At 54.3% G+C, this 13,088-nt stretch overlaps 1 protein-coding gene across 3 annotated transcripts; it reads right to left on the minus strand.

The window, feature by feature from the left end:
• CD164L2 (CD164 molecule like 2) lies at nt 1,388-5,853 on the minus strand. Of its 3 annotated transcripts, none has more exons than XM_005656082.3 (6): nt 5,653-5,853; nt 4,950-5,117; nt 4,786-4,857; nt 3,987-4,031; nt 2,282-2,426; nt 1,388-1,531 (listed from the first exon to the last, which is right to left on the minus strand). In XM_005656082.3, the coding sequence occupies exons 1-6, from the start codon at nt 5,738-5,740 to the stop codon at nt 1,528-1,530; spliced, it is 522 nt and encodes a 173-aa protein (XP_005656139.2). In that variant the 5' UTR covers nt 5,741-5,853; the 3' UTR covers nt 1,388-1,527. The 3 variants fall into 3 exon arrangements, with proteins under 3 accessions (XP_005656139.2, XP_005656138.2, XP_013844251.2); XM_005656081.3 differs by having other exon boundaries at nt 1,388-1,720; XM_013988797.2 differs by lacking the exon at nt 1,388-1,531 and having other exon boundaries at nt 2,278-2,426.

Consider the following 13,088-nt stretch of genomic DNA (forward strand, 5'->3'; position numbering starts at 1 on the left):
TATTGCCACTCAGCTTCTAGGACAATCATGGGACTAAATCAGAGACTGATGTCAGACCCTCAGCTCTGTCCACACCTGTTTTCCAGCAAGTGCCCCATGGGTGGGAGATGTTATTACTCAGGGAGTGGGCTCAGGGATGGGAGGCAGAAGTGGGCATGGGTGGAACTTTCCAGGAGGGTCTGCGTGAGGAAGGCCAGAAGCACAGAAATGGCTGTGGAGGGTTCCAGGGGCATCTCCCCTTGGCACTGGGACAGAGACCTAACTTTTGGAGCCAAAGGGGCCTGGCGATGCCTCTGCAGAGGAGTCCTGGAGTTCAGCTTATTCTGGAGTCAGAAAAACTTGGATTCAAATCCTAGCTTTGCCCCCTTTCCCCTCTGAGATCTTGAGCAAATGTGCGGTGGAAGAGGGGATTAAACACATACAACAAATTTTTTAAAATTTTATATATACACACATGTATATATACACACATATATATATACGTGATATACATGTGTATATATATATATATATATATATATTTTTTTTTTTTTTTTTTTTTTGGCCATGCCTGGAAAGTTCCTGGGCCAGGGACTGAACTCATGCCACAGCAGTAACATCAGATCCTTAAGCGCTGGGCCTCAAAGGAACTCCAAATAAAAAAATTTTATCATTTATTTATTTATTTTTGGCTGCCCCGTGGCATATGGGGTTCCCGGGCCAGCAATCAGATCTGAGCCGCAATTGTGACCTATGCCACAGACACAGCAACACCAGATTCTTAACCCACTGTGCTGGGCCGGGGATTGCACCTATGCCCCAGGGTTGCAGAGACGCCTCCGACCCTGTTGCACCGCAGCGGTAAATCCCAAATAAAGATATTTTTAAAAGGAGTTCCACTGTGGCATAGTGGGTTAAAGATCTGCTCTTGTCACTGCAGTGGCTCAGGATCCTGCTGTGGCCTGGTACAATCCCTGGCCAGAATCTTCCACATGCCCTGGATGCAGTAAAAAAAAAAAATTTTAAAAGGTGACAGGAGTTCCCGTTATGGCTCAGTGGTTAGCGAAACTGACTAGGAACCATGAGGTTGCAGGTTCGATCTCTGGCCTTGCTCAGTGGGTTAAGGATCTGAATTGCCATGAGCTGTGGTGTAGGTTTCAGACATGGCTCGGATCCCATGTTGCTGTGGCTCTGGCATAGGCTGGCAGCTATAGCTCTGATTCAACCCCTAGCCTGGAAACCTCCATATGCCATGGGTGCGGCTCTAAAAACACAAAAGACAAAATAAAATAAAATAAACAAAAATAAAAGGTGACAGTAACTGTTCAAGGCTGAATTTCCCTTAAGGAGCAGACAGCGGCCACACCCCTACCCCAACCAATCCACATACAAGCCAAGACATGGGACATAAAGCACAGTGCTGGAAAGAGCTCCTTTATTTGAGGGCAGTGTCCAGGCCAGGTTGATGGGAAGAGGCAACCCCAGACCTAGTGCCAGGCAGGGGGCCGCAGGGATGATGGATGAGAAAGAGGTGGTTGAAGGATGCTCTCATCTGCAGGAACCAGGCCCAGGACAGGAGGGGATGTCAGCTATTGGGCACTGAGCCTGCTCGGCGCCCACAGGGCCCAAAATTCGGTGGCCAAAGTTTGTCCCACCCCCAGTGCCCACAAGGGGGCTGAGAAGGCAGCCTCTTCATCCTCTTCCCCCTGAGTGTGGAATCCAGGCCTGAGGGGGTCAGATTCTGCAGAGGCCAGACAGAGACAGCACTCAGGGGGGCAGCCCCACCCCAGCGGGGCCAAGGACACCCACCCCCAGAGAGCAGGCAGTGGCCGGAAGAGCAACCACTTTAATGAAGGCTGCAGTGATCTGCCCCACAGCACACATGGGGCCACAGCACACGGGGGCCTCAGAGCAGCTCCCCTTCTCAGAGGAAAACCAAACCGCACACGCAGCCCAGGCTCCTAGCCGCGGCCGCAGAGCTGCAGGCCGAAGGCTGCCTGGGCGGTCACCTACTGGTTCTCTTCCCTGCTGGCAGCATGAGGGGACAAAGACACGTGGGCTCAGCTGGGCTCTCAGACACGGGGTCCGGGCTGAGTCCAGCTCCCGCCAACACCCAGCAGAGAGCAGCCCACAACTGGAGGAGGGAGAAGCAGTGCGGCTCACACGGGGGAGGCTGGAAGCCAGTCATTGCCCTTGATGCTGCCCCACTGAGAAGACAGTGCACCAGCAGCGCTAATGGGGACCTGAGGGCCAAGTGTGGGGTGCGGGCAGGGAGCTGCGACCAGGCTGGCTAGGTACTCACAGTGTCTGATAGGTGCTGTCCTTGGCCTTGAGGAAGCGCAAGGCAAAGAAGGCCACCGTCTGCAGGCTCAACACCAGCACAACGCCACCAATGAAGCTGGCCCCATCAAAGCCAGGGCTGTGGTCCTCGGGGCCCGGGGGGCTCTCTGTAGGGTGGACGTCACAGCAGGCCCCTGTGGACCAGGATCCCAGCCCCACCCACCCTGATACCTGGCACAGGTCACCTGGAGGCCCCAGTCCTCACTATGGGAGCCTTGAAGAGCAGGCTCAGAAGTTCAACCCAGATCCTGCGGGCAGTTGGGAAGTACTTGGCAGGAGGGACAGGGCCTCGGCTCCAGTCCTGGCTCTGCTCCTGAGTTGCCCTGTGGCTTGATGCCCCTCACCCCCTCTCTAGGCCTTCTGAGTGCAGGGACCAGATGGTGACTGAGCTTCCTGCCAGCCTCCCTCTCTCACAGTGACCCCACAGGGTGAAGAGGGACCCGGGACATGCATCCACACTCGCTTCAGTTCAGAGTCCCTTTCAGTCTTGGGTCTTGGGGTTCAAAGCCATCCTTGCCAAGCCTGCTGACCTCCAAGCCCTAAAGGGCAGTGGGAACCAAGGGGTATGGACTCCTAAGACCAGAGACCCTGGAGTCACCCAGGGCAGTGCTGGAGCCCTTACTTAGAGAGGGAAGGCACAGAAGAAGTGGAGGTCCATACCCTCCCAAGCGAATAAATGAAGACTAAGTGATACATGTCAGAGTGCCAGGCCTGTCCAGGTCACCTCACCATTAGGGCAGAGCCAGACTCACAGAGCACCCTCTGACCCCTTCCCCTGGTCCCGCCTTTAGACACACAGTTGCCAAGACATCTGGGTGGCTCCCAGCTGCGCCATGTTAGCCATCAGCTCCCACCAGGGATTCGATTTCAGGCCCTGGGCCAGGTGCCCAGGGCAAGGCAGGGCTGGTGGTGAAAGATTTTTCCAGGGCAGTGAAAAGGGCACAGCTGGGAGCTGGGTCCCCCTCCCAGAGGGTGTAGCTGGTGGAAGGGGGTCTGAGGACAGGAAGGACAAAGAGGGGGGTGGGGGGAGCCCCAGCTGCAGCTCAGGGAGCCCCAGAGAAGGACACAGGGGAAAGAGGAGCAGAAGAGGGAAGAAATGAGCTACAGAAGACTGATCTGGGGCTCAAGCCGGAGGGAGCTGAGCCATCAATAATTTAGCCAAAGAGATCACGTTTCTGGCTTTAATTAACTAAGAGCCTCTTCAGCCGTCCCTGCCAAGCCCGCTGACCTCCAGGCCCTGAGGGGCAGTGGGCACCAAAGGGTGGGGTTCTGGCCTCTCATCTGCTGGGCACCTGCTTTATGACCCTCTCTGGGCCTGGAGGGTGCAGTAGGTAGTCACTGAGGGCATCTCCTTGGCAACCTGAACCACGTACCCTCAGCACCAAGCAGGTCCTTGGGGGATCCTCCTGAGTTCTCAGAACCAGTGTTGGAAGAAGGGAGGGGGACTGTCACTTCTTGATCACCTTCTATGCATCAGAAAATGGACGAGGGTGCTGTACCCCCTCTCATAAAACGGCAACTGGGTGAGGTTTTATCCAGCCCATTATACAGATATGGGAACAGGCTCAGGGAAAGGTCGCAGGGCTGAGATCACAGAGCACGTCAGCGCCCTAGCCCAGCTCTTTCCCTGCACCCCTAGCCCTCTCATTCCCCGAGAGAGTACCTACCTGTTGTGACTGTCTTCGGTTCATTGGTGGGGTGGTGGTGCACAGCTGGAGAGACAGAGATCCATAATAAACCAGTTTGCCCCGCCCCCGTTCTGCGACTCCCATCAAGACCCCAGCCCAGGCTAACACTTGACTTCTGACTCACACCAGACCCTCTGTCCCATGTTCAGGTCTACCCAACATACCTTCCATCTCTAAGTGTCATCTCTGATGCCACCTCCTCCAGGAAGCCCTCCCCCCCGTGCCCCACCTTCCCTTCTGAACTTCTAAAGTCCTCACTGAGGTATAACATAGAAGAGATAGGAGTTCCCATCATGGCACAGAGGAAACGAATCCGACTAGAACCATGAGGTTGCGGGTTCGATCCCTGGCCTCGCTCAGTGGGTTGAGTCTGGCATTGCCGTGAGCTGTGGTGTAGGTCACAGATGTGGCTCGGATCTGGCATTGCTGGTGTAGGCCAGCAGTTGTAGCTCTGATTCGACTCCTAGCCCGGGAACCTTCATATGCCGCAGGTATGGCTCTAAAAAAAGCAAAAAAAAAAAAAAAAAAAGAGCTAGCTTCCCCATGCCCTCCACATGCTTGTTCTGGATCCTCTGGCTGCCCCAGTTTACAGAAGAGGAAGCAGGCCAGAGAGAGGAAGGGACTTCTCAGCAAGCTAAAGGCAGAACTGAAACTGGACCCAGGTGTTCGTGGGCACTGTCTCCTTGGGAGAGGCTGATTCCATATCGAAGGCAGCCTCTGGCTGGGGACATCTCAGCCCCTTCCCTCCAGCTTGCTTAGGCTGGCGGGAGCCTATTACCTGGACAAGATTCCGAGCGGTTGTAGACCGAGCAACCTTCCTTGACCACCTCAGCTTGGGCCACACAGCGTCCTGGTAGGAGAAGGTATGGGGAAGAGGTTTGGGGAGCTGGGCCAGGGCCTTGGTGTTCAGAACTAGGGGCGCTAAACTTGGGAAGAGCCTACCTGGCTCCTCCAGCCGACACTGCTCCCACACGCAGCCAGAGAGGTTGTGTGCTCTGTTGCCCTCCACACAATGCTCACAGAGCTTCAGCTGTTTGCAGGTCCCTCGGACAGCTGGCCAGATGTTCATGCGGAGCAGGGCTCCCCGCCCAAAACCTCGAGCTCCTTTACCTAGAAGTGGGGGTGGGGTGGGGTTTGCAACACTTGGAGCCCAAGCTACCCCACTTGGCGGTGGTGCACAGCTAAAGAGACAGGGGATCCATAATAAACCAGTCTGCCCTCGGCCCCACAACTCCCATTAAGACCCCAGCCCAAGCTTACAGCTGGCCCCCTTCGCCACTATGGTGGGTCTCACTGCTCTGCACACACACTCACCTGGATTCCCTAAGCCCAGCTACACACCTGGAGTTTCCACAAACATACACTAACACACACCTAGAACCTCCCTGACATCCACCCAGCGCCCCCTCCCTTTGCATACATAGGGAGCAGGTGTATGCGAAGATACCCCTGGGGCCACCTCCCCTCCATACACCTGAGGCTGCCTCACAGCTGGAGCCCATATAGACACATGCAGCTGAAGTCCCCTCTACCCACCTCAGGAGCCCTGCACCCATCTGGAATATCCCCTCCCATTCCCCCCACCTCCCCAAGCCCAGACTGCTCCTGGCAGGTGGCTGGGTGATGGGTAAAGGGCACGCGTTACCCGCCACAGCGAGCTGGGCACACAGGAGGAGGTAACAGCAGCCGCCACAGAGTGCAGCCCGTAAGGAGCGGGGTCCAGGCGCGGCCATGGGCGCGGGGGGCGGGCCCTGGGGGTCGGCGGAGAGCTGAAGCGGCGCGTCCTTTCTGGACTTGGCTCCGCCGGGGTGTGAAGAGCGAGACCCAGGCAACCCGGGCGAGGCCACGTGGGCGTGGCCCGGGCGGGGCGGAGCTAGTGGCGCAGCCAGGTGGGCCGGGGCTGGGCGGTCTGGGGCGGGACTCGGACAAAAGGGGGCGGGGTCCAGGACCAGCCGCCGGCCGGGTCCCTGGAGGTCCCTACCCGCAGCTTTGCGAAAACTTATCCCTACTTCGCAGGTGAGCAAACCGAGGATCAGGAAAGGTGAGAGACTCGTCGGAGGTCACAGAGTTAGTGGCAAAATCTGGATTTAGGCGAGATCACTTTCCTGACTTCAGAGCTCTTGTCGCGTGGGTCCTCCAACCAGGCCCCAGACGGCCAGGACTAGTCCCTAGGCTCTGGCTTCACCCCTGGGACCCTCCTCTCTTTGGTCCCTAAACCCACCTTGTCTGCCTCCGACTTACCCCACCCACTGGCCAAGTCAGCGGTTTCACTGATACTGGGACAAGTGGGCCTTACCGCAGCCTCCGCTTCTGCCTCCTCTGGTTCTTCCTCCTCTGCAGCCACTTCTCAGGTTCCTTAGCAGACACCTCCTCTCCCTCTCCCCGCCATCCCCCATTCTCCCCTTGCCCTGTCCTCTTCCCCCTCTCCATTTCTCCTTTTCCTCCTTCCTGCTCTTCATTGCTAGTGGCCCAGTTCAGTCCTGAGCCCTATTCCACCTCTCCTGGGGTCATTCCTCTAATAACACAGAGTTAACAACTATTGAACACTTACCACTAGAGGAATGTACTAATGGAATGTACATTCTATTAAGCAGTTTTTTCTTGCAGCCTCTCTCTCTCTCTCTCTTTTTTTTTTTTTTTTTTTTTTTTTTTTGTTTGTCTTTTTAGGGCCATACCCATGGCAGCATATGGAGATTTCCAGGCTAGGGGTGGAATTGGAGCTATAGCTGCTGGCCACAGCCACAGTCACAGCCACAGCCACAGCATCGCCAGATCCAAGCCTCCTCTGCGACCTACATCACGGCTCACAGCTACACTGTATTCATTAACCTACTGAATGATGCCTGGGATCGAACCTGCATCCTCATGGATACTAGTCAGATTCTTAACCCACTGAGCCATGACAGGGACTCCTTGCAGCTTCTCATCTAATGTCCATGACTACCCTCTAAGCATGGGTTTTGTTATCCCCGATTTGCCAGCCTCTAGTCAGATCACCTACTCAGGGGCACAGATGTAACAAGGGGGACCTGATTCGAACCCAGCATCTGGTGAGACCAGAGACTACTCTCCCCTCTGCTGTGCCTCCTGAGGGTCTTCTGCTTCCTGGGTACCTCCACCTGGGTGTTCCTCAGGCCCCTGAAATTTCCTGGTCCCTCTTCCCCACTCATGGGCTCCCTCATCCCCCTGGCACCTGATTGGAAACCACGGTCTCATCCTCCCCCCCCCCACCCCCAGACCAAATCTCACAGATTCTGCCTTTACAAATCTCTCAGGTCCTGTTCCCCATCTTCCCTTTGCTGGCCTCGCACTGCCTCTCAGCCTCCAGCCACTCCCTGAGCTGGGCCCTCACCGTGCAGGGCTGTCCTGAAAACATGGATGTGACCAGGCAACAATTTTTCATCTCAGCTTGGCCTCCACAACCCTTTGATTCCTGGCTCTAGAAGTCTCTACAGCATACCATGAGTGCAGCCTTAAAGAAAAGAAAAGGAAAGGAAAGGAAAGGAAAGGAAAGAAAAGAAAAGGAAAGGAAAGAAAAGAAAAAAAAGAAAAGAAAAGAAAAGAAAAGAAAAGAAAAGAAAAGAAAATGTTGGAGTTCTCATTGTGGCACAGCAGGAAAAAATCCAACTAGGAACCATGAGGTTTCGGATTCGATCCCTGGCCTCACTCAGTGGGTTAAGGATCCAGTGTTGCCATGAGCTGTGGTGTAGGTTGCCAATGCGGCTCAGATCCAGCATTGCTGTGGCTGTAACTGTAGGTCAGCAGCTGTAGCTCCGATTGGACCCCTAGCCTGGGAACCTCCGTATGCATAAGGTGTGGTCCTTGAAAAAAAGAGCAAAAAAATAAAATAAAATAACTTTTTAAAAAAAAGAAAATGTTAAGTCAGATCATATCATTCCCACATATAAGCCCACCAATAGCTCCCATCACACTGCTTTCCAAGACTTACACAATCACCTCTCTGGGCTCAACTCCTACCTCTCCACTTGGCTCACTAGCCTCCTCTCTATTCCTCAAACACATCAACTCTTTTCCTCCTAACAATTTGCACTTGCTGTGCCCTCTTCTAGAAACTCTTCTCTCTTCAACTGACTCATTCCTTGAGCTCCCTACTTACAACATGTCTCCTGGTTATCCTATACTACGATGCCTCCTTTTTCCCCTCCAGAACATGTATCCACTGTAGAATGAATTACTCATTTATTTCCTAGGCTATCAGTAAGTTCCATGAAGGCAGGAACCATGTTTATCTTCATCTGCACCTCACCCCCTACACACATAAACACTAAGTAGGTGCTTATTAAATAACCACACTGGACCATGTCGTGACTGTACGCGTTTGCCTGTCCCACTGGTCTGGTCTTTAAGACCCTCAAGAGCTCCTTACTCAATATCGTATCAGGGAGTTCCCATCGTGGTGCAGCGGAAATGAATCCAACTAGGAACCATGAGGTTGTGGGTTCAATACCTGGCCTCGCTCAGTGGGTTAAGGATCCGGTGTGGCCATGAGCTGTGGTGTAGGTCGCAGATGCGGCTCGGATCCCGCATTACTGTGGCTGAGGTTTAGGCCTGCAGCTACAGCTCTGATTAGACCCCTAGCCTGGGAACCTCCATATGCTGCAGGTGGGGCCTTAAAAAAACAAAACAAAACAAAATATCGTATTAAATATTTGTTTATACAGAGTTCCCTGGTGGTCTAGTGGTTAAGGATCTGGTCTTGTCACTGTGGTGGCTTAGGTTTGATCCCTGGCCTGAGAACTTCCATGTGCTGGGGGTATGGCCAAAAAAATACTCATTTGTAGATATTCAGTCTCCCCATCAAAATGAATGCTCCATGAAGGCAGAGATTTTGTTCATTGCTATACCCCCGTGCCTAGAACCGTGCCTGGCAAATAGCATATGCTCAATAAATATTTATGGAATATTGAAAATACAGGGATATGGCGAGATCGTCTTTCTGTCTATAACACCCTCTCAAACCCAAGCTCAGGGGTCAGTGAATATTAACTGAATGCATGAATGGGTCTGTGCTAAGAATATGTGCACTGCCAATGCCCAGACTCTTGCGACTTGGACAAGGAGCTTGTGTGGATATTATCTGTGCCTCTCTCACACACACCTCCCTTCAGAGCTTTGGCGCACAGGATTCCCAGCAAGGGTGAAGAGAAGAGGGAAGGAAGTCTTACCTGGAAGTCAGTGCTCACAGCCATCTGGTGGTCACCTGGGGAACTGCATGTATGGTCAACCCTGGTCAAACTTCACTCCCAGCCCCCTCCGGGGAGACCGTGACATCTAGGCTAGAATGGAAGGCACACTGGATTTGGTTACAGATAGACTGGCTTCAGATTCCAGCTCTGGAGCTAGAGCTCAGTGGTAGAGCATTGATGCAGATCCCAGCTCCGCCATTTTCTGTGTGATTCGGGGCGAGCCCTTTGGCTTCTCTGGGCTTCGCCTATGCAATGAGGATGCATGTGTGTTGTAAGCGCTGGGCTCTGGTCTGGCACCTGGAAGGTGGGAAGGACTGCAGGGGGGTGTCGGTGAAGGGACGGAATCAAGGAGGTAGGACAGAGGGCATGAAGAGGAGAGAAGAGGAAGGGCTGCCCCTTCCTCTAGACAGATCTTGGGGAAAGAGAGATGCACGTGGCAGTGACAGCCTCAGCTGTCCTGCTGACATGGGGCAGTTTTGGAGCATGAGAGGGTGCGTTCACTTGAGTCTCTGGAGTTTCTCACGGTTAGAAATATCACTATACGCTTTTCCTCCCCGGCTGCCCAAGGATCGCCTCCATCACGAAGGATACTCTAACTCTCTGGATCAGGAAGTTCTGGCCAAGCAACGATTTCAGTGGAAACATGATCACTCATGTTCCTCACCCTGGAAGGGCAACAGTACATAAGACAGAAATTGGGGGGAAAACTAGCCAAAACATACAAGACGACACCAGATGTCGTATTTATTTATTTATCCTTTTACCATTTCTTGGGCCGCTCCCGTGGCATATGGAGGTTACCAGGCTAGGGATTGAATCAGAGCTGAAGCCACCAGCCTACACCAGAGCCACAGCAACGGCGGGATCCGAGCCGCGTCTGCAACCTACACCACAGCTCATGGCAACGCCGGATTCTCAACCCACTGAGCAAGGCCAGGGACCGAACCCGCCACCTCATGGTTCCTAGTCGGATTCATTAGCCACTGAGCCACGATGGAAACTCCAATGTCGTCTTTATATTTGGAGCCAGAACCCATTTTGGTGGTGACAAGACAACTGGCTTGGGCATGATTTAAGATTTCTTGGATTATTTATGCAAAGGAAAATGAACCAACACAGCCTTGCAAGACATGGTCTGTCTGAGAAGGAAAAGAACTCAAGGAAAAGAGCATATGGGATACGGAACAGAATGGAGAAGGTCCACAGAGGCCAATGTTGGTGATGGCAAAGGTAAGGAGTTGGAGTTCCCGCTGTGGCCCAGTGGGTTAAGGACCTGGCATTGTCTCTGCAGTGGCTGGGGTCACTGCTGAGGCGCAGGTTTAATCCCTGGCCCAGGAACTTCCATATGCCATGGGAATGGCTGGAAAAAAAGAAAAAGAAAGAAAGAAAAGAAAAGAAAGAAAAGGAGTAAAGGTTCTACAGTGATTTTGTCTGTGGTGATTTTGCAGATTTTTCACAAGAAGACATACACTATGAAGAAAAAAAGATCACTGCCACTCAGAACAGCAAGATCACTGCCACTCAGAATAGCAACTAGTCTCTCATACACCCTTTCATGGCAGCCTCCCAGCAACCTTCATGCTTCTCTGAGAGCAGCTGGACAGCTGTTGGGACTCAGCTGTGACTGGGGAGAAAGTGGATACCTGGGTCCTGGGCTGCTGATGCCCTGGTGTTCTTGGCTAGCAACCTCCTTGGTACCCTGCGTGTTACTACTCTCTCTGTGTTTTCTTTCTTTCTCTAGGCTGCTGTTTTCTTTTTCTTTTTTTAGGGCCATACCCGTGGCATATGGCGATTCCCAGGCTAGGGGTCAAATCAGAGCTGTAGCTGCTGGCCTCTGCCACAACCACAGCCATGCCAGATCCAAGCCGCGTCTGCAACCTACACCACAGCTCACGGCAACGCCGGATCCTTAACCACTGGATCCTTAACCCACTGAGCCAGGGATCGAACCCGCAACCTCAGAGTTACTAGTCAGATTTGTTTCTGCTGCACCACGACGGGAACTCCTAGGCTGCTCCTCACTCTCTGCTCCTTCCCCCGGGTGATGTCATCTACCCCTAGAACCTCTGTCACTACCTGCACAACTATGCCTCCCAGGTGTCATCCTCCTGCCAGATCCACCGGGGCCAACACAGCTGGTGCTGATGATGTGCCACCCCCCACCCCACGACAGTCCCATGAAGTAGATACTAACAGTGTCTCTAGCTTATAGATGAGAAAACAGGCACAAAGAACTTGGGTTACAAATCCAAAGGCACGCAGCCAGGAAATGGAGGAAGTGGGATTTGAATCCAGTCTACACTCCTGACCACATCCACCTGAGAAATACCCCAAACTCGCCACATCCAACCTGAAGTGCAGCCCAGACCGTCTCCTCTCCCCATGTTCCCTGCCACCAGCCCCTCACCTCCTTCCCCTTGCCCCCCACTGACAGTTGGAGCTGCAGGCTTTCTGTGTTGAGGGGGAGAAGTTGCTGGGGCCTGGAATCTGGGCCCCTCTGGTTTCCTCAAGCCCTAACCTAGTCCCTGCCCGCCCCCCACCCCCATCCCACAGGCCTGGCCCGGTTGATTCCCATGAAGATCAAAGCTAGAGACAGAGGGAGGAGAAGCAGCCAGTTCCCCTCCCCCAGAACTGGCTGTATCTGTCACATCTGAAGAAGTCAGCTGAAAGGTGCCCTGGGAACCGGCAAGGTTGGGGAAGAGGGAGCTCCTTTTCCACGTCCAGCCCTGCCAGGGTGCCCAAGATGGGAGGTTGAGAGGTGCCTGCCCTGGGGACTGAGCTGCCAGGTTTTCTGCTTCCAAGTTCTTCCCGGCTCCCCCACTCCTGCTGCTTCGGGGAAGTGCCCCCACCACTGCTACCCTGCTGGCTTTCCAGATCCTTGAATAAATAATTCAGGTTTTGAAATCTTGCCAGGCCCACCCCTCCTGTGCTCTGAGGGCGCTATTGGGCTGACATGATTGACGTCAGCCAGCTCCTTATGCCAGGCCCAGCATCACGAGGGCCTGCCCTGGCAGCAACTTACCTGCCTGGTCACTGTCAGTCCAGATCCTCTACCCTGTCCCATTCACTCTGGGGCCCACTCACCACCGGCACCTGGTATCTTCATTCCAGGACCCTACAACCTTCATCACAGCCTTGTCGCTTAAGCACTTGGAAAAGGGTCACAGTGACCTGAAGTCCTGTCACCTGATAATCCCTCTTCTCTTTCCCCTGCCTCTGCCTCTGCCACCCTGGGAGCCCTGTACCCCATCATGCCACAGAGTCACCCTGACATGGCTCTGGTTGCCTTGGGAGCTTCCCGCTTTACCTCATCATCACCCAAGATCCTGTCACCATGCTCTTACCGTCACTGCCACCCACCTCCTTGCTCCCCGTGCTCCTGTCACTGTCACCTCAGGGCCCTATCATCTTGGCAACCCTGCGTCATCTTCACCTGGGACGCCGGTTCAGCCTCATCACTTGATCCCCGTCACCTGAATTCCGTCCGCCTGTCTCTACCACCCGAGGGTCCCATCACCCGGCAGCCTATCCAGGTACCCCTTCCACTTCCCTTACACATCCCCCGCAGCCTCCCTGGGATTTCAAGGCTCTCCAACCAGCGCCCCGAAACCCCCGGCGGTAGAGGGCGTCACGTCAAGGACAGCCCAGGCCGACTCAGGAGGGGGCGGGGCCGCGGCCACGGTCGCTTTTTATGAATGGGGGAGCGGGAGGCACGAGGCCTCATTACTATGCTTAGCGGCGCGCGTTGCGCCCCAGCGCAAAGCACCCATTGGCCAGTGATGTCGCTGACGTCACCGAACCGGTGGCCGGGGGCGGGGCGGGGCGGGGTGACTCACGCCGCTTCTCCCGCGGCCGCGGGGGCTTCTCGGGGTCC

Source organism: Sus scrofa, chromosome 6 (genome assembly GCF_000003025.6).
Source record: "Sus scrofa isolate TJ Tabasco breed Duroc chromosome 6, Sscrofa11.1, whole genome shotgun sequence".
In the NCBI taxonomy this organism is placed as follows: domain Eukaryota; kingdom Metazoa; phylum Chordata; class Mammalia; order Artiodactyla; family Suidae; genus Sus; species Sus scrofa.

Coding starts and splice junctions, on each gene's coding strand:
- CD164L2 (XM_005656081.3), bottom strand. CDS start 5,740: ATGGCCGCGCCTGGACCCCGCTCCTTACGGGCTGCACTCTGTGGCGGC. Junction 4,032..4,785: donor CCGCTCGGAATCTTGTCCAG/GTAATAGGCTCC, acceptor CTGTCTCTCCAG/CTGTGCACCACCACCCCACC. Junction 2,427..3,986: donor ACCGAAGACAGTCACAACAG/GTAGGTACTCTC, acceptor TCCACCCTACAG/AGAGCCCCCCGGGCCCCGAG.